This window comes from Chrysochloris asiatica, unplaced genomic scaffold (assembly GCF_000296735.1).
Source record: "Chrysochloris asiatica unplaced genomic scaffold, ChrAsi1.0 scaffold00077, whole genome shotgun sequence".
NCBI classification, from domain to species: Eukaryota; Metazoa; Chordata; class Mammalia; order Afrosoricida; family Chrysochloridae; genus Chrysochloris; species Chrysochloris asiatica.
The window spans coordinates 2152494-2176312 of record NW_006408595.1 but is presented as its reverse complement, the minus strand read 5'-3'; the positions used below and the strand labels follow the sequence as shown (position 1 = coordinate 2176312).

The following is a 23819-nucleotide window of genomic DNA, read 5'->3' as shown; positions in this document are numbered from 1 at the left end:
TTTCCTCCTTTTTTTTGTTTGTTTTAGATCGTACATGTAAAGTATGGAATCTGGTGACTGGGCAGGAGATAATGTCATTGGGTGGTCATCCCAACAATGTCGTATCTGTAAAATACTGTAATTATACAAGTTTGGTCTTCACCGTTTCAACATCTTATATTAAGGTGTGGGATATCAGAGATTCAGCAAAGTGCATTCGAACGCTGACGTAAGTAACTTAGGGAAAGCATAAGTGGGGAATAGTTCTTTTCTACTAAATATAAAGGAAGATAGGACTGTGAATTCTTATTTATTTATACTTGTCTGCCATCAAAAGAGTGTTAAATTATTTACAATAAAAATACAGATAGAATGATGGTGAAAAAATAATTGGTAGAATAAAAGACAAGAGCTAGATATTAAACATGCAGGGCTAAACCATATTAAAAATGACTTTTGGTGATGATGGTTGTGTGCTATAATGTTGGTTTCAACTCATAACAAACCTGTAAGGGGTTTCCAAGACCATACATCTTTACGGGAGTAGGAAGCTTCATCTTCTCTTGAGGAGTGGCTGGTGGATTCCAACTGCCGACCTCATAGTTAGCTCAATTCCTAACCACCTGGACTCCTTGACAAAAAAAAATAAAAAAGATTTATCTTTGTGGCTAAGTATACATTTCATATTTTCTCCCTCCCAAATATTTTGGTATTATATTGCTTATTATTTATTACCAGATGTAGTAAATGATTTACATTATCTGCTGCATATGAATGAAACTCTTTTGAAATAGTAAAAATCACTGGTGTAGGTGAATAATTATCTTAAATAATCAAAATTGAGGTGAACTTTATATTGGTTTAAGTGAGAGATGAGAGTATGGGAAGTCATTTTTACTGATTTCTAAAGATTATTAAAATTTAAATGCTAGTTTATGATTTGAGAACTATTAATTACATAAATCACTTAGGGATGATTTTGCAGTAAGAGCATTTTATTCTATTTTATTTTGTAGTAAAAACAATTTGTTTGAATCACTAAAACAAAATTTGAAAAATTACTGTAACTTTTAGAAGTTAATTGAGAATTTTTTAAAAAATTAATTTTTTGCCATCTAGAATTCATCTGAGGAAATACAAATGAGATACGTTTAACTCTTTAGCACGTAGTAGGTATTGCATATATTTCACTGGACACCTGTTTTTGAGAAGGAGCCAGAAGGTTGGTTCCTCAGATCTAACTCCCTGAATAGCTGGTTGTTGTCTTTCCCCCAGATTTATAGGAAAATGAGTAAGAAAGGCATACATGTTTATAATAAGGGATATGATAAGACTGAGGATTGATTGAACTCATGTATGCTTTGAATTAAAGGGCCATGCAATTTTTAATTCACTGTATGGGAAGTGTTTGGGGTTTTGTGCTCCAGAAACCAGAAAGCTGCTGGAGGGTTTATTAAGTTGGTTCTGTTGGCTGAAAGACTATACACACGTGTGAGGGCCTGAACAAGTTGATTCTGGTTTGTGCTGGGTATTTTCTTTGTGCCACTGCTGGCTTCTGAAAATTATGTCCTGCAACGAATTACCAAAAGAATAAGGTAACAACCCCAGACGTGTCTGTTTTAGACCTGGCCCACAGGGGGCTTCTGGAAGCTGCAGAAAACTGAATTACTTTGTGTGTTTATCATTTGTTGGTTTTTAGCTTTGACATCTAATTCTTTCTGAGTGGGATTTTGGTCTGCCTAATTCAGGACCTAGTTTTATCTGGAATTTCTGGCATTATAATAGTTCTACAAATTAAAAGTTTCAAATCATTTTATATTATTTAATTCATTCATTTATTCACTTATTCAACATTTGCAAGTGCCAACTTTGCAATGCTAGTTGCTATGTATGTATATGCTGGCAAAAAGTACAGAGTTCCTTTGTTGCCTCAGCCTGTTTCAGAGGAACTCAAGAAATTCTAGACCAAACTTTTGTTTGTTTTGTGAAGGTCTTCAGGTCAAGTTACTCTTGGGGATGCTTGTTCTGCAAGTACCAACCGGACAGTTGCTATTCCTTCTGGAGAGAACCAGATCAATCAAATTGCACTAAACCCAACTGGCACTTTCCTCTACGCAGCTTCTGGAAATGCTGTCAGAATGTGGGATCTTAAGAGGTAGGATTTTTAAGAACATGTACTTATTGCATATTATTCCAACATATTGATATATCTGAGATCTAATTTTTGTAACCCCAGAAGTTACTGTAAAACCACAGCCATTGCTGAAAATAATATATGGAGATAAAAAAGAATTGGAACCATAAACTTGCTTAGAATTTGTCTACATAGTTTTTTTATGAGAGACTCAAATTCTTGTTCTAGTTTTATTAGTATCGACAAAAGAATTATTATTTGAAACATTATTTAAATATCTAATATATCAAAATTTTCAGTTCATAAACTTAATAGGTTTGAGTATAAATTTTCACAGAAGTTTTATAGCAGTAAAATCTATGCAAAAGATGAAGAAGAGGAAGTGGTTAAAAAAGAAAAATGTCATTATAGTATTTATTTAATTTTCATTTTCCATCAAATGTGAGCTTTTATCCTTTAGTCAAATATTTATTTCTTAAATTCTTTATTACAAAGGATTCATTCATTCATCATTTAACAAATATGAATTGAGCACCAGTTATAACAAGCACTGTATCAACATTGGTAGGTACTGGGAATAAAGAATGAACAAATCCAATGATGTCTACCCTTGTTGTTGTTGTTAAGTGCTGTCAAGTCACTTCTGACCCATAACAACCCTGTACAGGGTTTTCGAGGAACAATTGGTGGGCTTGAACTGCTGACCTTGTAGTTCAAATGGACTTTGCAGTCCAATGCATTAACCCCCAGTGCCATACCAGTAGACCCTACCCTTATTAGAGCTCATCTTTTCATGGAGAATAAGGACCATTCAACAGGCAATGGGAGTCACTGGACTACTAACCATGAGGTCAGCAGTTCAAACCCACCAGCCACTCCCCGTAAGCCCCATACAGGGTTGTAACTGACTCAATGACACAAAACAATAAACAGACTACTACAGAATATTGTATAAAGCCTGCAATTCAGGTAAGTAGGATGCCTCTCACTGAGAAGAAATTTGCCAGTAGTGGTATATCAAATGGATAATTACTTGAGAAACATAAAAAAAAAAAAAAATCTGGTGTTATGATTGTTAACATTTTGGATCATTACTGAGGAAGTATAATTAGCACTATTGATAGATTAATAGATGAAAGAAAGTGATATGGGAGGCATACTCTTGAATATTGTATTAGAATTGTAGGAAATTGGAAAGAATGTTAAGAAATTTGCAAACGTTGAGAACTTGGTTTATTCTTGAAAATGTTATAATTGAGTCATGCTAGGAGCAGTATGGAGGAAGATTGTCAAAGTGGTGGCATAGAAACAATTCGTGATGACTTTTAGAGATCTTACTAGTTTTTATTTGACTGAAAAAAGTAGACCTTTGAAGCTTGATTTCAGCAACCGGATTAAACTAAATATATCTTAACAAAGAGAATTGTTTTGGAGAAATTTCACTATTCTATGAGTCAAATACATCTCTGTGCCCCAGAAGCTTGGTTTGAGGTAGGATTATGAAGCAAAAAATTCATTGTCACTCTTATAAGTGACTTCACACATTTTCTACAAACCAGATATCTCTCCCAGTTTCTGTATATCTTTACCATAATTGATGAAATAGACCACTTATCCTCTAACTTATTCATGTATCTCTGATGTATGCATATATGTGTATGTTATTATTGTGTGCTGTTGTTGAGTTGGTTCCTACTCATAGTGACCCTGTGTAGTGTTTCTAAGGAGTGGCTGGTGGGTTTGAACCAACAACCTTGTGGTTAGCAGCACCACACCAAGACTCCATATGTGTGTATGTTGTTGTTGTTGTTAAGTGCCATCAAGTCGATTCCAACCTATAGCGACCCTTACAGGGTTTCCAAGGAACAGCTGGTGAGCTTGAACCACCTACCTTGCAGTTCAAATGACTTTGCAGTCTGACACATTAGCCCACAGCACCACACCATGACACCTGTATGTGTATATTGTTGCTGTTGTTAAGTGCTGTCAAGTCGGTTCTGCCCCATAGCAACCCTGAATAGCGTTTCCAAGGAGCAGCTGGTGAGTTTGAACTACTGACTTTGCAGTTCAAACGGCTTTGCAGTCTGATGCATTAACCCACAGCGCCACACCAGGACTCCATATGTGTATGTAGGTGTATATATATATGTGTGTGTATACATGTGTAAATCTGATACGTATGTCTGTCTATATGTGATTATGAGAATAGACATCTATATGAGATTGTGTATATAAATATTTGCTGTTTCTTTTTTCTGAGCCCTTCACTCCTCCCAATTCCTTTCAGGCAGGGCTTTTGTTTATCGATGTTTATGTGTATGTATATACATATGTGTTTGTGTGTGTAAAATAGACAATGCAATTTCTTCATTTTGGTATTGATTTTCTAGTTATACTGATAATATCAAAGTGGACCTAATAACTTTAATCATATGTCTATAATGTGTTTAGACGTTTTAACAGATTAAGATTGACCTGGATCTAGATTGGAATAAAATGAGCCTATCATCATTTTTCACACTTTTGCTGCTTTTTGTTTACTACCTAAATAACATGAATCAAGTCGGAAATAATTTACTTAAGACTTCTCTGCTTTCATAGACTATGCCAGTTTGACCATCTTTTACTCTAATTTGAAGAGTGGTTCCTGAAGGTGGAATTCAAAAAATAAAAGAATTAGTAAACAACTTTATCAAAATTTATAGATTTTTTTTTTGAGGCTTTGCACACTCAGGTATTTTCAAACAAAGTTAATTTTTGTTTCTTTTTAAAGGTTTCAGTCTACAGGAAAGTTAACAGGACATCTCGGTCCTGTCATGTGTCTTACTGTCGACCAGATTTCCAATGGACAAGATCTCATCGTCACTGGTTCCAAGGATCATTACATCAAAGTATGTATAGTAGTATTGTTGAATTAAATTCTATCTCCTATTAAATGATACCTTAGAATTTTTCAAATTCATTTCAGACTACTTTCTTTAGTTGATTTTCCTTTTCTGTCTTTCAATTTTCTTTTTTTTATTTTTCCCTCATTCAGAGTTCCTGATGATTATTGTCAACCATGTATTTTCATTTTTCGTAGACGACAGACTAAGAAAGGATCTTAAAGCTCTCTTAGCTTAGTCATCCAATTAAGGCTTGAGTATCATGGTCATTGAACAAGTATGGTGAAAGAACACAACCCTGTCACACACCTTTCCCAATTTTTAAACATTCAGTGTTCCCATGCTCTGTTCGAACAACTGCCTCTTGGTCCAGGTACAGATTTCTCAAAAGTACAATTAAGTGTTCTGGAATACTGATACTTCTCAATGTTGTCCATAGTTTGTCATGATCCACACAATCGAACGCCTTTGCGTAATCAATAAAGCATAGGTAAACATCCTTCTGGTATTCTCTGCTTTCAGCCAAGATCCATCAGACATCCGCAATGATATCTCTCGTTCCACGGCCTCTTCTGAATCCAGCTTGAACCTCTGGAAGTTCTCTGTCAATGTATGATTGTAGCCATTTCTGTATTACCTTTCGCAAAACTTTACTTGCTTGAGATAGCAAAGAGATTGTCCGATGATTTCCACATTCTGTTGGGTCACCTCTCTTTGGAATGGGCACAAATATTGAAACATATACTTATGAAGATCACAGAGCACAGCCTTCGATATGGATTACATCTCAATGTTAAGAAAACAAGAATCCTCACGACTGGATCAATAAGAAGCATTCTTATCAATGGAGAAGAGATTGAAGTTGTCAAGGACTTCATTCTTCTTGGATCAACTGTCAACACTCGCGGAAGCAGTGGTCAGGAGATCAGATGACGTGTTGCATTGGGCAAATCTGCTGCACAGGAACTTTTTAAAGTACTGAAGAGCAGAGATGTCAGCTTGAGGACTAAGGTGCGTCTGACCCAAGCCATGGTAATTTCAATAACCTCATATGGAGAAAGCTGGGCAGTGAATAAGGAAGATCGTAGAAGAATTGATGCCTTTGAGTGGTGGTGTTGGAGGACTGCCAAAAGAACCAATAGATCGGTTTTGGAAGAAGTACAACCAGAGTGCTCCTTGGAGGCCAAGATGGCTAATCTTCGTCTCTCCTACTTTGGACACCTTGTCTAGAGAGAACAGTCGCTGGAGAAGGATGTCATGCTGGGTACGGTGGAGGGTCAGAGAAAAAGAGGAAGACCCCAACGAGATGGATCAGCCAGGTGGCATCATTGATGGCGTCAAGTGTGGCAGTGGTAGTGAGGTTGGCCCAGGATTGGACATTGTTACATTTTGCTGTGCATGGGGTCGCTATGAGTCGGTTCTGACTCGATGGCACCTGACAACAACAACAACAACAATCGTGGTCATTGTCTATTATAATAAGACTATTATGGTTTCAAAATTTTACTGAATTTGTAAATAAGATGAAGAAAGATGAATAGTGTGATTCTGGAAATATTAAATTTGAGGTACTAACAAGACCTCCACATATAGACCAGCAAGCCATTAGAAATGCATGTACATAGAAGCCGGGGCAGGGTGGTGGGGTAGGCTGACACATTGACCAACCCTCAGCAACAGACATGGGAGACTGAATGAAACAAATACTGTTGGTGAGTCTGGAACACTGAGCATCAGGGGACAAGACAGAGAAGTGGATTGACTGGAAGAGGAATTTGAACAGGAGGAGCCAGAGAGATGAAAAGCAGATGGACTTTAGGCTGGCATGGAGTGGTGTAACCATCTTAGGCATTTGTGAGTGGCTACTGATACAGCTATGACACCATAGGATAAGCACTGGACTCCTAAATGCAGACTCAACAGTGCTTAATAGCAACAACAGTGATACATCTGCCTACACGTCCAGGACGTGGCTGGAGTACAGTTGGTGGCAAGGGGTACAGTTCTCCCTTGCTCCCGTGCCCTTGTGGTACAGCTGTCAGTGGTACCCCCTCCTTTATAGCCTCTGCTCTTCTTGGGCCCAGGCATTGGGCACAATGCCCCTGCTTCTGGAGGCACAGGAACGTGCCCTGAACTATGCTGCACAAACAGTGACTTAACGGTGTTCACACTTTCTGTGTCTACCACATCCACCAGGAGACACATGGTGAATGCCTGAGAACACACCAATATACAGTCATCAATCATATATATGTGGACACTACAATATCCTAGGGAAAACAGACAATTTCAGTTTACACAAAGAAACAAGACAGAGTTCCTCATACAAGTGACCAAAATACAGAGTCAGAAAATATAACACCAGAAATGGTATCAGAATTACCTGAGAAGGAATTTAAAAGAATGCTAATAAGGCAACTTTAAAAGCTTGAAAGAATGATCAAGAAAATTATAAACTGAATCAGGGAAAACATAGGCAAAACTTTAGAATTCAGGAAACAAGCTGACAAAATAAATGAAAAATTGGGAACCATACAAAAATAGCAATCAGAAAAGCCAGAAGATTAAATACTAAGATTTCAGAAATAGATAATACACTGAAAGGGCAAAGAAGTAGAATTAGAGCAATGGAAGGCCAAGTTACTGAGCTTGAAGCAAAATCCCAATATTCATCTCCTGGAGGAACAATCTGCAAAACGAACAAGAATATACAAAGAAAGATTAAGATTTATGTGTGACACTATCGAGGAACAATGTATGTGTGATTGGAGTTCCAGAGCAGCAAGAAAGCAAAAAAAAAAAAAAAAGCATAGAGAAGAAAACTTGCCTAACGCCATGAAAGACAAGAAGTTAGCCATTCAAGAACGCCAAACAGAATAGACTCCGAAAGAAAAACACCAGCATATAGTTAAACTTTTCAAAACCAAAAACAAGGAAAGAATTTTGAAGTAGCTTAGGAAAAATGAAGTTACCTATAAAGAAGAAGTAATAGGACTAAGCTCTGATTCTCAGCAGCAGCCACGCATGCAAGAAAACAATGGAATGATATGTGTAAACTCTGAAAGAAAAAAAAAGAAAATTGCCAGCCAAGAACTCTATTCCAATAAATTTGTCCATCAAATATGACAGCAAAATTAGGCCATTTTGAGATAAACAGAAATTAAAAGAATGTGTAAAAACTTTGCTTTCCTGAATTGACCAACATTACCAAAAATACTAACAGGTGTTCTTTGAATAGAAAACCAACAACAGCAAACAACAATCTCTGAGACTAACAAACATGACAAATCATCACCTAGACTGAATCCAGATATGGAAATATTCAAAGAAAAACAGACCTATAAAACTGAAAATAGAGAACTGAAAATACAGTTTCAAAAATAACAACAAAAACATATAGTAAAAAGAGGGAATAATGCAGTTACAGAACTTCTAATTGAAAAGAAAAATCAAGTAGATTTCACACAAAAAAATGAATAAAAATAAACCTTACTGAAACCTTAAAATATTAGATCAAGCCTTACTCCTAACTCTAGTCCAACCTTTACCCTAACACTAACTCTAATCCTAACCATACTCTAACACTAAACGAAGTCCTAGGCCTAGCCTAGATTTAGTCACAGTCCTAAACCTAACCCTCACTCCTTACTCCTACTCACCTTTTCCCCCTCCCCACCAAAAAAGAAATGTATATAAAACTCAAGATAAGTTTTGACTAGAAATGTAGAGTTGGGAGCTATTAAAATAGATGCAAATGTTCAATGCGTAGATGGCACTGTCAAAGCAGGGAGAAGTCAAGGACTCAGCTTTGGTGCATAAATGTAAGAATCAATAGGAATACAAAGAGGATAAGGTTAGAAAGAAAGGTAGGAAGATACAAATGAACATCTGGAGTAGGGAGTAATCAATTGTGTCACATGCCACAGGTAGATAGAATAGGATGAGGTCTTGCGATGACTGGATATGCCTATTTAGAGGTAGCTGCTAAGACTGAACTTTCTTTAAATGCAAGGACAGAAGTCCTAGTATTGTAAGTTGAAAGATGAGAGATGGTTAAAGGGAGAGGATTTTATATTCAGGAGATCTGAGCTTGATTACATGCTTAGGAAATGGGCTCAGTGGAATGGACAAGAGGGAAGAAGAATGAAGTGGCAGCAAGTGATGAAGATGGTAGGAGGAGTTAGGTCATAGATGGGAACCTCGGAAAGAAGTATACTTCAGCCTCTGAGCAGAAGAGAGATTCTGAGGATGTTTGAAGATGGCAAGAACCTTTCACAGTGAAGAGTATCCAAAATGTTTATCTTGGATTAACCTAGTCTGTTTAGGAAAGCACAAGGTCACCAGCTAAGAGAGATGAGAGCAACTGAAGAAAGTGGAAAGGATTTTGAACAGCAGCTTAAGGGATGAACTCGAGAAATGCACTAAGTTGATTCAAACTCACAGCAACCCGACAGGACAGAGTAAAACTTAGGCTTTCCAAGACTGTAAACCTTTACAGGGACAGCTTCATCTTTTTCCAGAGGAGCAGCTGGTGGGCTTGAGCCACTGATCTTACATTTAGCAATGTTGACATTGCTATTAGTTGCTGTTGAGTTAATTCTAACTCATAGCAACCCTGTATAGAGTTGCCGAGGTTATTAATCCTTATGAGAGCAGAAAGCCCATCTTTTCTCCTGGAGTGACTGGTGGGTTTGAACTGCCAACCTTGTGTAGCAGTCCAATGCTTATCCTGCAGCACCACCAGCACTCACAGTTAGCAGTGTTGTTGTTATGTGCCGTGAAGTCGATTCCAACCTATAGCGACTCTGTACAGGGTTTCCAAGGCTGTAAATTTTTACAGTTAGCAGTAGAGATACCTAATAGTGATTAAATGACACCGTATTATTTACTTGGATTTCAACTGGATTGGTATATGTTATTTCTATTATTGATCGTATTATTTATATACTTACACATTAAAAAATCGGGCTCTTCAAAGCCTACAGACATATAAACATGACATGTAAACAAAAATACTGTGAAAAATAAAGTTTGGAGTCATGCTCAGTATCATTCATAGTAGGTTAATTGAACTAATTTAGTAAATTACTATAACAAAGCAAATCCACTCTCTGATTAATGTATGTGCATGTATGTTTATGAATGTACACATTAGATGCATATTTGTAAATTACATGGGATGACCCCTTTCTTTCTGCTCTTTTAGATGTTTGATGTAACTGAAGGGGCTCTTGGAACTGTGAGTCCTACCCACAATTTTGAACCTCCTCATTATGATGGCATTGAAGCCCTAACTATTCAAGGAGATAATCTCTTTAGCGGGTCCAGAGACAATGGAATCAAGAAATGGGATTTAGCTCAAAAAGACCTTCTTCAGGTAATGCAAAGTTTTCATAGTGTGGCACTTCAATTGCTTGTATTAGTTTCCTTTGGGTGGTGTAACAAAATGCAGTCAATTGGTGGCTTATAAACCACAAAACCAAACTCAGTGCCATCAAGTCAGTTCTGGCTGATAGTGACCCAGTAGGGGTTTCTGAGACTGTAAGTCTTTATGGGAGCAGATGGCTTCATCTTTTTCCTGTGGAGTAGCTGGTGGGTTTGAACTGCTGACCTTGTGTTTAGCAGCCCAGTGCCTAACCCACAGCACCACCAGGTGACATATAAGAACAGAATTTTATTGTGTCATAGTTCTGGAGGTTAAAAGTTCAAATCCATGTGTTAGCTGATTCTTGCTTCTCCAAAAATCTCTAAGGACAGATCTTTTCTTGTGTCTTCCAGCTTCTGGTAGTTACTTGCATTACAGGGTCACCATGAGGCAGCACAACAACAGAGGTAGAGCAGTTGTAGTTTCTCATTTTGTTTTATGTACACAAATTTTAAGAGGACCAAATAGTATAAATGATTCCTTACCTACTGAAGACTGTTCATTCATCCAAAAGTGACGATTCTCCCATTTCCAACAAAACAGTAGTTGGAATGAAGTGTTTCATTAATAAAATCAATTATTGGCCTTTTCTGATCGTTAGGTTAAAAAATTAATTAACAGAAAAAAAGGTTCTCAATGTCAAGCTTTTCTTGGTCTGTGCACAACTGTGTATATATGGCATTTGCCACCATATTCCTGCTTGCAGTTAGCTGATGGAAATGAAATGAACATGTTAGCATGAATATCGATAGAAAAACTTGATAACGTATATTTTTTCAAAAGTTTTTCTTTTGTCACGTATGCTCATGGTTGCAATTTTTATATAGCATACATGCATATATTTGTATATAAAATATAGTTATATAGCCTGATCATATGATTATTATTTGCTTACATTATGAAATGTACTGGTTACCTCTGGTCTTCTTCAGAGTATCCTCTAGCAAAGGTGATTTTACTTAACAGTCCTTTAGTCTACATGGATTTCTGGTGTGGTGCTATAGGATAAGCACTGGACTGCTAACTGAAAGGCTAGTGGTTCAAACCCACCAAGTCACTCCTTGGAAACCTGATACAGGATCGCTGTGAGTCAAAACTGATTCAATGGCACTTAACAACAACAACAACAACATAGTGTACATATCAGATGTAGTTCTCAAATGTGATTTATTCTTACCCATGAAGGGATGTGATGGTAGAAGAATTCTATATGCTTTCCTGGTATTTTAGACTCTACAGATTATTCATATTACGGACTTTTAATACTCATAATGATAATAATTATCAGGCAAATTGGGAGGCAAATTATTTCTTTAAACTGTGAGTGTTTAGAAAATGAACTTTTTACAGTTTCCAGGCTATTCAGTGTTCCCAGTATTGAATTTCATGAATAAAAATATTTGTAACTTTTTTTGTGTGAAAATAATCAGAATGGAAACTAATGAAATTGTCAATTTCTCTTTACTCTCTCAGCAAGTTCCTAATGCACATAAGGACTGGATCTGTGCCCTGGGAGTGGTGCCAGGCCACCCAGTTTTGCTCAGTGGCTGCAGAGGGGGCATTTTGAAACTCTGGAACGTGGAGACTTTTGTGCCAGTTGGAGAGATGAAGGGTCACGACAGTCCTATCAATGCTATATGTGTTAATTCCAGCCACGTGTTCACTGCAGCTGAGTGAGTTTTTCCATTGTGATTTTCCTCTGTACTGACGTCTGTGTCTCAGTTTGATATTGTGTCCCATTAGCACAATCACTCTGACATCTGTTTTAAGTTATCCTTTATATTTTTTGCTGTGCAGTGTAGGCACTGAATGTAGGCTCTCTAGGTTGCATACCAATAGCATTGCTCCTATACTAGCATTCTGTTTATAACAGGAAGTTTGCTGCCAGATTGTCCACTCGTGGTTTTAATTTTTAAAAACCATTCATAGATGGAATTAATGATTTAGAACAAATCATGTATAAGATTACTGTGTGCCTCTTTTTTCCCTCTCTTTAATGATGAAGTAATGACATCTGTTTCTTCCCTCTTATGAATAGCTGAATTGATGGATTAATTTGTTCCTTTATTCATTCATTCACAGTGAACATCATATATTTCAGGCACTGTTCTAGATTCTTGGGACTAGAGCAGTTAAAAACCAGATCCAACCCCCAGTTAATATTCTAGTGAGAAGAAACGGAACACAAATAAACAATATATATTAGATACTGCTAAGTGCTATGGAGAATAAGGATGCTGAGAATTTTAATGTAAATGTCATGGGGAGGTCTCACTGAGAAGGTGACATTTTAAGCAAAGGCTTGAAAAAGAGGTAGAAAGAGATTATGACCAAAAAAAAAAAAAAAAGATATGTATATGAGTAATTTGTAAAGGAAAGCATATATACGTACCAAATATAATGTTAGTATTATTTGAATAAAAGATAAGGTCTCATGAATATCTATCTTGAAATATGTCCTGTGCCATTTGTGCTTCAGTTATAGCACTTAATTAAAAGTGAGTACCTCCTTGAATTTAGTCTACCATGAATGGACACAAATGCCTTGATTTTATTTAAAAATATCTATGGCATCTCTTATTACTTGTACTGTTTTTATGGAATTGCTCTTTTCATTTAGACTTACTTTTTTTCATCTTTAAAGTATATCCAAGCCAATTGATTTACATGTTTCTAGGATGCTTATCATCAGTGCTTCATTGATGTTTCCAAGTTACATCACTTTCTTCAGAGTCACCATTTTTGTTTATTTCTTTATAAAGTTATTGTGCCTTTAATAATTTACTGGGAATTACTTGATACCAGTAAAAACTTTGGCCACTCAGTATAACTAAGCCTGTAAAAGTATTGCATATCATTGAGGCTTGGTGAAAAAATACAATGTTATTACACTCAACTCTTTGATATTGTCTCATTTTTAAAGAACAAGACCTTTTCTTAGTTTTCACATGGTTCTGAACACTTTGAAAGCATTTACTCATTTATTTTTCATAACTCTGGTGGTGGTGGTGGTAGTGTGCCGTGGAGTCGGTTCTGACTTTTAGCGACCCTGTATAGGGTTTACTGGCCGTAAATCTTTACGGGAGCAGAAAGCCTCATCTTTGTCCCATAGAACAACTGGCAGTTTCAAACTGCTGACCTTGAGATTAATAGCCCAACTCATAACCACTGTGCTACCAGAGCTCCAGAAGATAAGTATTTAAAATTAAAAAAAAGAAACACAGTGTTTGAGTAACTTACTCAGAGTCCCACAAATAGTACATGATAGAACCAGGACTTGGAATCAGATGATTTGGTAGGCTAGTATAGGAGTTTACATATTTAGTCACCACACATTTTCCTTCTCCAATATATTCCTTGTTGTTGTTGTGAAGTGCCGTTGAATCAGTTGCCACCTGTATAGGGTTTCCGAGGAGCAGCTGATGAGCTTGAACTGCCATCCTTGTAGTTCAAAAGGCTTTGCAGTCTGGTGCATTTCCTTAGTTCCGTATTTATTTTTACTTTCTCTGTTTCCCTTTTATCAGGGTTCACAGCTTTGTACTTCCTGTTGCCTGTATCTGAAAATAGTTATTCCATATATTTTGCCAAATTTAGTCTCTGATTATAGGAAGAGGGCAACTTGGTGAAGTTACTCTGTCATGGTTAGTAATGGAGGTTCCAATTCCTCAAATTTAGCATGCCCAAAACTAAACTCTTGATCTTCCCCACACACACAAAAAATTCTCTTCAACCCACAGCCACAACTTTCATCATCTTGGGTGATGCCTGTTTCTTCTATAGCTCATTCCAGAAACCTTTACTCCTTCCTTTCTGTCACATTCCATATTCTATCCATCAACAAATCCTATCTGTCTACATTTAAATTAAATCTATAATCTGGCCACTTCTTACCATAATTTATACCTCACTGGCCCTAGTCACCACCACCTTTTACCTGGATTACTACAATAAAAACTAGTTGCTGTTGAGTCATTTATGTTTCTTGAAGACCCCGTGTGTGACAGTAGCCTCCTAAAAAAGGTCACTTGCCCATAAATATACTCTATTATCAACACAGAAGCTAGAGTAATCGTAAAACACATGTTTGATCATATTCCTTCTCTACTCAAAACCCCGCATTTCACCTAGAGTAGAGGCCATACTTGATCTGACCCTATAAAATTTCCCTTGCCTTTACTTCTATTTCTCTCCAGCTTATTCTTTCTGTCCCATCTCAAATAACCTCTTGTCTGGTTGTTATAAAACCAATTGTGTTCCTGAAAAATATGTGTTGTGAATCTCAACCTCTATGTCTGTGGCTCCTCACTTGTCTGTCAATTTTTTGTTCTGCATTGACTTGCATGTTCCTGTTATGCTGGACGCTGCACTGCAGTTTTCAATACCCACGGTGGACAGGTTTCCAGCAGACCTTCCAGACTAAGAACGAACTAGGAAGAAGATCCACTTCTAAGGAATTAGACACTAAAATCCTTATCAATAGCAGTGAAATATTGGCTGATATAAGCTGAGACCCTCAGATTGGAATGCACTCAAAATATAGTTGGGAAAGAACTGCCTCCTCAAAGTAGTGTCAACTTTAATGATGTGGATGGAGCTAAGCTTTCAAGATCTCTATTTGCTGACGGATGTGACTCAAAATGGATCGAAATAGCTATGAACGTTCATTAATAATTGGAACATGGAATGTAAGAATTATGATTCTAAGAAAATTGGAAATTGTCAAAATAAAATGAAACCCATAAAGTTTGATATCCTAGGCACTAGTGAACTAAAATGGACTGGTATTATCCATTTTGAATCAGATAATCATATGGTTTACAAATGACAAATTCAAGAGAAATGGTGTCACATTCATCATCAAAAAGAACATTCCAGGATCTGTCTTGAAGTGCAGTGTTGTCTGTGATAGGATAATATCTACAAGGAAGACCAATTAATACCACTGTTATTCAAATTTATGCACCAACCAATACAGCCAATGATGGAGAAATTGAAGAATTCTATCAGTTTCTTCAGTCTGAAATTAATCAAGCATGCAAACAAGATGCAGTGATAACTACTGGTGAGTGAAATGAAAAATTAGAAACAAAAAGGAAGGATAAGTAGTTGGAAATTGTGGCCTTAATGATAGAAATGACGCTTGGGGTTGCATGACACAATTTTGCAAGACCAATGATTTAATCATTGTAAATACCATTTTCAACAACATAAACAATAGCTGTATACACGGACCTCGCCAGATTGAATACATGAAACCGAATTGACCTCATCTGTGGGACAAGACGATGGAGGTCAGTATCATATGAACATTCAGACTAAAGTTGAAGAAAATTGAGACAAGGCTGCAAGAGCCAATACAACTTTGGGTATATCCCACCTGAATTTAGAGATCATCTCAAGAATATTAGTGCATTGAACACTAATGACCATAGACCAAACTGTTGTGAAATGACTGTTGGTTAATACAGTGCTGGAAGCTGAACATGAACATCAAGAACATGATGTCATGAAGAAGCAAAAGGTAATTAAAAAGAAAGGAAAGACCAAAGTGGATGTTAGAAGAGACTCTGAAACTTGCTCTTGCAAATAGAGATGCTAAAGTGACTGGAAGAAATGAGGAGTAAAAGAAATTAACAGAAAATTACAAAGGACAGCTTGAGAAGACAAAGTAAAGTATTATAATGAAATGTGCAAAGACTTGGAATTAGAAAACAGTAAGGGAAGAACAGGCCTAGCATTTCTCAAACTGAAAGAACTAAGGAAAAATGTCAAGCCTTGACTTGCAATATTGAAGGATTCTGTGAGCAAAATATTGAATGATGTGTAGGAAGCATCAAAAGAAGATGGAAGGAATACACATAGGCACTGTACCAAAAAGAAGTGGTACATGTTCAACCATTTCAAAAGCTAGCATATGGTCAAGAATCAATGGTATTGAAGGAAGAAGTCCAAGCTGTATTGAAGACATTCAGGAAAAACAAGGCTCTAGGAATTGACCAGTTGGAATGTTTCAACAAACTGATGTAGTGCTGGAGGCACTCATTAGTCTATGCCAAGAAATTTGGATGACTTGTCTCATTGAACAGAAGAGATCCACATCTGTGCCAATCATAAGGAATAATGATTCTCAGAATGTAGAAATTATCTAATATCATTAATATCACATGCAAGCAAAATTTTGTGGAAGATAATTAAAAAATGGTTGTAGCAGTACACTGACAGTGAGCTGACAGAATTTGAGCTGGGTTCAGCAAAGGATGTGGAATGAGGGCTATCACTGCTGACTTCAGATGAATCTTGGCTGAAAGCAGAGAATATGAGAAAGATGTTGAACTGTGTTTCGCTGACTATGCAAAGGCATTCAACTGTATATAACAAACTATGGATAGCATTGTGAAAATAAACTATGGATTGTTGTTGTTTGTTGTTAAGTGCCATTTAGTCGGTTCCGACCCATAGTGACCCTGTATAAGGTTTCTAAGGAATGGCTGGTGAGATTGAACCACCAACCTTGTTTCAAACCAACTTTGCAGTCCAGTGCATTAACTCACAGTGCCACACCAATACCTCATAAACTATGGATAACATTGCAAAATTCAAATTGAATAACAAACTATGGATAACACTGTGAGAATGAGAATTCCAGAACACTTAATTCTGGAAATAAGTGCTCATGAGGAACCTGTACATAGACCAAAAGTCAATTTCTAACAGAGAAAGGAAAGATTGTATCCTTTCACTATACTTATTCAATCTGTAGGATGAACAAATAGTCTGAGAAACTAGACTATATGAAGGAGAACATGGCATCAGGATTAGAGGAAAGTTCATTAACAACCTTTGGTATGCAGATGATGCAGTGCTGCCTGTTGAAAGCTAAGACAACTCGAAGAATTTATTAATGAAGATCAAAGAACACATCCTTCTGTATAGATTACAGCTCAGTATAAGGAAAACAAAAATCTTCACAACTGGATAATATCATGATAAACAGAGAAAAGATTGACGTTGGTAAGGATTTCATTTTGCCTGGATCCACAGTGATGGAAATCACAGTCAAGAAATCAAACAATTGCATTGGGCAAATCTGTTGTACAACACCGCTCTTTAAGTGTTAAAGAGCAAAGTTGTCACTTTGAGGTCTGAGGTACGTCTGACCCAACCTATGGTATTTTCAATAATCTCATAGGCACATGAAAGTTGGACACTGAATAAGGAAGACTGTAGGATAAGTACTGGATGGTGGTGGTCGTTATATACTGTGGAGTCTGTTCCGACTCATAGTGACCCTGTACAGGGTTTCCGAGGCTGTAAATCTTTACGGGAGCAGAAAGCCTCATCTTTCTCCTATGGAACAGCTGATAGTTTCAAACTGCTGACTGTGAGGTTAGCAGCCCAATTCATAACCACTATGGTGCCAGAGCTTCTTAAGTACTGGATAGCTTACCAAAATGTAGGTGGTTGAAACCCACCAGCCATGCTCCTTGGAAATCCTATACAGAGTCGCTGAGTCAGAACCAACTCAGTGGCATTTAACAATAACAAAAACAGGGAAGAATTGTTGCATAAAATCATTTTAATGCCTTTGAATTGTGGTGTTGGAGGAGAATACTGAAAGTGCCATGGACTGCCAAAAGAACCAATAGATCTATTTTGGAAGAAGTGCAGCCAGAGTGCTCCTTGGAGGCCAGGATGGCTAAGCTTCGTCTCTCCTACTTTGGACATGTTATCCGGAGGAAACAATCATTGGAGAAGGATGTCATGCTGGGTATGGTGGAGGGTCAGAGAAAAAGAGGAAGACCCCCAACGAGATGGATCAGCCAGGTTGCATCATTGATGGACTCAAGTGTGGCAGTGGTAGTGAGGTTGGCCCAGGATCGGACATTGTTTCGTTCTGCTGTGCATGGGGTCGCTATGAGTCGGTTCTGACTCGATGGCACCTGACAACAACAACAACAATCATGGTTTTGGAGAAAAATATTGAAGTGTCATGGACTGCCAGAGAAAAAACAAATTTGCCTTGGAAGAAGTACAGCTAGAATGCCTCATAGAAGCCAGAATGGTGAGACTAGTCTCATGTATTTTGGATGTTATCAGGAGGAGCAAGACCCTGGTAAAGATATAATGCTTGGCAAAGTAGAAGGCCAGGAAATAAGATGAAGACCCTCAAGAAGATGATTGGCACAATGGCTGCTGCAATAGTCCTCAAACATAAGTTATGATGATGGCACAGGATCAGGACCAGGTGCTGGCCTGTGGTTATAATCCCATTTAGGAGTGAATTGTCTTTTTGAGGTTAATTATGTAGGATTAGTGTAGGGCGTATTTGTTTGAATCAGTGTCTTTTGAGATGAAAACAGCAATGAGACAAGTGAATGCAGGAGCAATGGGCTAAAAGAGATGCCAATACAAATCTTGGGTATATACAAGTAACCAGGAAGCAGAAAGCTGAAGAGACTTGGACTTTGGATAGAGATTAAGCATTCCGTAAAGCTGGCACTCTGAATTTAGACTTCGAGTCTTCTAACTATGAAATAGTAAATTTCTATTTAATAAAGACCTTCCTTTGTGATATTCTGTAATAGCAGCACTGGTTCTTGAACAAACCATGCTCACCCCTATCTCAGAGCATTTGCCCAGGGTTACCTCCCACTATAATGCTGTTCTCTCATGTATCTTGATCTTTTTCCAAGTAACATTGACATCTTATTTAAAACTGTACTCTCTTTCCACCTCCTCATACTCTGACCCACTTTGTCATTTTGTACTTGTTTCTCTATAGTACTTACTGCTTTTGAATATACTCTATAATTTAATTATTTATTATGCTTGCTATCTGTTTCCTTCTTCTAAAATGAATGGCCTACCAAGCCAAGCTGTTGTTGTTGTTTTTAAGTTATTGATATATTCCAAACACTTAGAATAATGCCTGGCACTTAGCAGTGTCTTGATAAGTATATGTAGAATGTGTGGTTGAATAAATAAATGAATGCACCAATAGGTGTGTGAATAGGCATGTCCCCTTATATTATCAGTGTAGACTGATATGTATCATGAGGGACTAAGAGAAGATTAATGATTAAAAGAGCTCTGGTAGCATAGTGGTTAAAAATCAGGGTGCTAACCTCAAGGTCGGCAGTTTGAAACTACCAGCTGTTTTGCGGGAGAAAGATGAGGCTTTCTTCTCCTGTAAAGATTTACAGCCTCGGAAACCCTGTACAGGGTCACTATGAGTTGGAACCTACTCCACAGTATTTAACAACAACAAGAAGTGATTAAAAACTAGAAAATTTATATTCTAAGCTCAGCTCTGCCCTTTATTTTATTATATTGGGTATGTCATTATACATTGCTTGAAATGGACTATGGATCATTTAGCTATAAAAGTCTGGGGAAAGTTCTCTCTCTCTCTTTTTTTTTTTTAACACGGAAAAGAATGGAATTATCTAGATGCTGTGTAAACAGAAACAAGTTTTCTCAGAAACACTTAGTTGTTTATGTACCATGCTAGATGGAATATTAGTCCACTTCCTAACAGTCTCTTGCATTTTCTGTGAGCATATGCTAATTTCACCCCAAAATTATTTTTTTTTTTACTGTTACCAAAACCACCAAGTTCCTGGAAATCCTACCCCGACCTCCTCCTTAAACTGATTCTGACTATTGCACTTAAAGACTTCTGATCATAGGTCGTATCACATGTCATTTTCTGAGATAATGAATGCTGGGCCAGTGTAGTAGCTAAGAGTTGGAACTCTGCAGCCAGATTTCTTGAGCTGAAATCTCAGCTTTGTCATTACCTTTGTTAACTCAAGCAAGTTACTTAACCAGATTTCACTTTTCTGGACCTCAATTTGCTCATCTATAATATGGGGATAATAGTAGTACATATCTTTTATGATAGATGAACAGAATTAAATGTGTTATGTTAAAGAAATATATTAATATGGCCTGACGTATAGTAAGCCTCTGATAATGAGAGCTATTATTATTATGGATACAGATTTGATATAATTATGGAACAATATTTGTTTTTTTGTAAATTGTATTTATTAAACACCACTTCAGAAAATATTTTCATCATAAGTAATTATAAGAGCTATTGCTCTTTTAATTTTGTTTCACATATTCATTTTTCATTTATTGTTTTGTAGTGATCGAACTGTGAGAATTTGGAAGGCTCGCAATTTACAAGATGGCCAGATCTCTGACACGGGAGATTTGGGGGAAGACATTGCCAGTAATTAAACAAGAATGAAGATACTCATAAACTGAAAACTGTGATAATATTCTGTATGTCCTTTATGAAAAATATTGTTCTGCATTTACTAGGCAAAAACTTATGAATGGGATTAACTGGAAAATATATCTGAATCCAACTGCTGAATATAAATGGTATTCTAATAAAATTGTGTCTCTCCTCTGTGTTTAACTTTAGTATCTACTGATGCATACATATCCTACAATTGATATGCTGCTTGATGTGTACTCTTATTGTGGCTGGATTTTTGTGCCTAGCTATTAAAAACAAGATGGAACACCTTCAAATTATTTAAATGACAAGATGTCTGCTTTTGCAACAGTCAGAAAATACATCTGGAATACAATGCAACCCACTGTTAACACATTCATATAATCAGTTCAGATAATGTGTGTATTTATATACCTATACATATATATATATTATATTGGGAATATTAGTCAAATTGTAGTCTTCTTGTCTGTAATTTAAATCAGTCTACAGAAGGTTCCCAAATTCCATAGCTCTCTGAATGTAATGGGGGAAAAAAAAGATGTGAAAATATTACTGATGATGTTTTCATAAAGTGGAATTGACCCTAATCTACTAACAAAGAATGTCAAGCAGTTTGTATTACTATTGATGTTTACTTGTATTGACCAAAGTTTTGTGCTATATTCTGTGCTCAGGACTAAACTGCTGTTGAGTTGTTTTATTAGTGCTGTGCATACCTTCTGTGATGGTCAACACTTTTGATGTCCTAACAGAAAAATATTTTGATCTATTTTCCTATGGAGTTGTTTCTATTATTACCTTTTAATTTCATTTTTATTTAATAGTAGCGTTTCCTTCCCCTTTTATCTAATTTTTTATATGCTGCTAAATATATTTTAAATACACTATGTTTGCAAACCTTAGTAGCTAGGATGAGAACTATATCATCTGAAGTGGGAAAAGCTATGTAAATAGTTAGGTTGTAACTAGAGAATGTCTTACATTGTACCTGTATGAATTTTTAAATGCTGTAGATTGGATTTTGAGAAAGATTGTGTAATTATCTGCTCAGAACATTAATTTGCAATCCTGCAAATTTAATTTTTATGTATATGAATTAACTTTGAAAATATTGTCTTAGGTATTCCCCCCTCACCCTGAAAGTATTTGCTTGTAAATGAAAGGCTTAGCTAGAGCTTAAATAAACATGTTGCCATGAATTACTTTTATTCTTTTGTTCATTTTTCTCAGCTGGCAGTTAATATATGAAGGGATTTGAAAAGTTCATGGAAAAATTGTATTATCTTTTAATTACAGTTTTCCGTGAATTTTTTGAAGCCTCACAGTATATTCCTTTTTCTGTATAATAGATATGACATTCTTGAACAGTTTTGTTGTTGTTGTTGTTAAGTGCCTTCAAGTCAGTTCTGACCCATAGCGACCCTGTACAGGGTTTCCGAGGGTATAAATCTTTACGGGAGTAGAAAGCCTCATCTTTCTCCCATGGAGCGGCTGGTAGTTTCGAACTGCTGACCTTAAGGTTCACAGCCCGATTTGTAACCACTACGCTACCAGTTGTTGTTGTTAGGTGCCAACAATTCCATACTGACTCATAGCGACCATATGTACAACCTCACACTCATTGCTACGTTTGAGCCCATTGCTGCTGCCTCTGAGCCAATCTATCTTGCTGGGGTGTCTTCCTCTTTTTCTCCAATCTTCCACTTTATCAAATATGATATCCTTCTCCAGTGACTGGTCTATCCTAACAATATGTCCAAAGTATGAAAAATGAAGTCTGGCCATCCTAGCTTCCAAGGAGCACTCTGGCTGTATTTCTTCCAACAAAGATCTATTTGTCCTATTGGCAGTCCATGGTACTTTTGATAATCTCCGACTCCTATAACTCAAATGTGTCAATTCTTTTACAGTTTTCCCTATTCACTGTCCAACTTTCACATGTATGTGAGGTTATTGAAAATACCATAGTCCTCAAACTGACATCATTGCTTTTCAACACTTTAAAGAGATCTTGTGCAGCAGATTTGCCTAATGCAGTATGTTGTTTGATTTCCTGACTGCTGCTTCCATGAGTGTTAATGGTTTACAGTTTTAGCTGTAAACTAATCTTAATAAACCAGAGAAATACATTATTTAAAGGAATTAAATCATACTATATAATTTAGAGATGTGAACATAGATGGTAAAACAAAACAAAAAATTATTCCTATAAATGTTAGGATAGTGGTGACGGGTTATCTAAATTAGAGAGAGAAGAGAACGTCACTGGCAAGAATAAGAGGGGGTACTTGACAGTTTCTAGGAGCCCTGGTGGCACAACAGTTAAACACCAGTCTGTTAATCCCCAGGTTGATGGTTCAAAAGCACCTAGCCACTCTGCAAACAAAGACCTGTTGACCTACTTCTATAAAGATTTATAGCCTAGAAAACTACTAGTTACCATCTACTCTGTTACTTGGGATCACTATGAGTCAGTCAGAATCAACAGAAACAACAACAGGGTCCCAGCAATGTTATATTTACTGACCTGCACACTAAATGAGATCTAAGTGTTCCTGTTATAAGTGAAATTATACGTATATTTCTTTATCCCATTTCTTGCATGCTGTATTTCACTGTAAAATATTGATTTAGAAAACAACCACAAGGGATGTTCTTATAAAGATAAATCTCTACTATTTTGCAATTTTGCCTTCTTCCTTGGAGGAAGTTTTCATGTCAAGACCCAAGTTACAGTGTCAAGAGTATTTTGAACTTCAGTACTCTTGGTGTGTCTTTTTTCACAGAACTGTTGTCCAACAATTTATTAACTCAATAATTAATTATTCTATTGAGTATGCATTGGGCAAAATACTGGGGATGAAAAAAATAACCAGACTGATCCAATACTTGCCCTAAGTGGAGAGAGGGAAGCATGACAGCTCAGTAAGTGTTCTGATAGGAAAAGTCCCTGAGCTGTAGCACTCGATGGAAGCAACCAGACCTGGAAGCAAACTTCTTTTTTTATTGCAGCTTCTCTACTTTACCATGCATGGTGTCCTTGTCCAGGGACAGGTCCCTTCTGATAATACACCCAAAGTATAAGAAACAGTCTCACCATCCTGGCTTCTAAGAAGCATTCTGACTGTACTTCTTCCCACA

The 23819-nt window shown here is 36.8% G+C and overlaps 1 protein-coding gene across 4 annotated transcripts in view; it reads left to right on the top strand.

Annotated features, from left to right (window-relative positions):
- KIF21A (kinesin family member 21A) overlaps positions 1–21877 on the top strand; it is a 196032-nt gene extending 174155 nt beyond the window's left edge. For all 4 annotated transcript variants that reach the window (XM_006865296.1, XM_006865295.1, XM_006865294.1 and 1 more), the window contains 6 exons: positions 28–208; positions 1970–2134; positions 4887–5004; positions 10205–10375; positions 11897–12096; positions 20578–21877. In XM_006865296.1, the coding sequence (XP_006865358.1) occupies positions 28–208; positions 1970–2134; positions 4887–5004; positions 10205–10375; positions 11897–12096; positions 20578–20671 (929 nt within the window). In that variant the 3' untranslated portion in view covers positions 20672–21877. The remainder of the gene's footprint in view (positions 1–27; positions 209–1969; positions 2135–4886; positions 5005–10204; positions 10376–11896; positions 12097–20577) is intronic.
- Positions 21878–23819: the final 1942 nt, after the last annotated feature.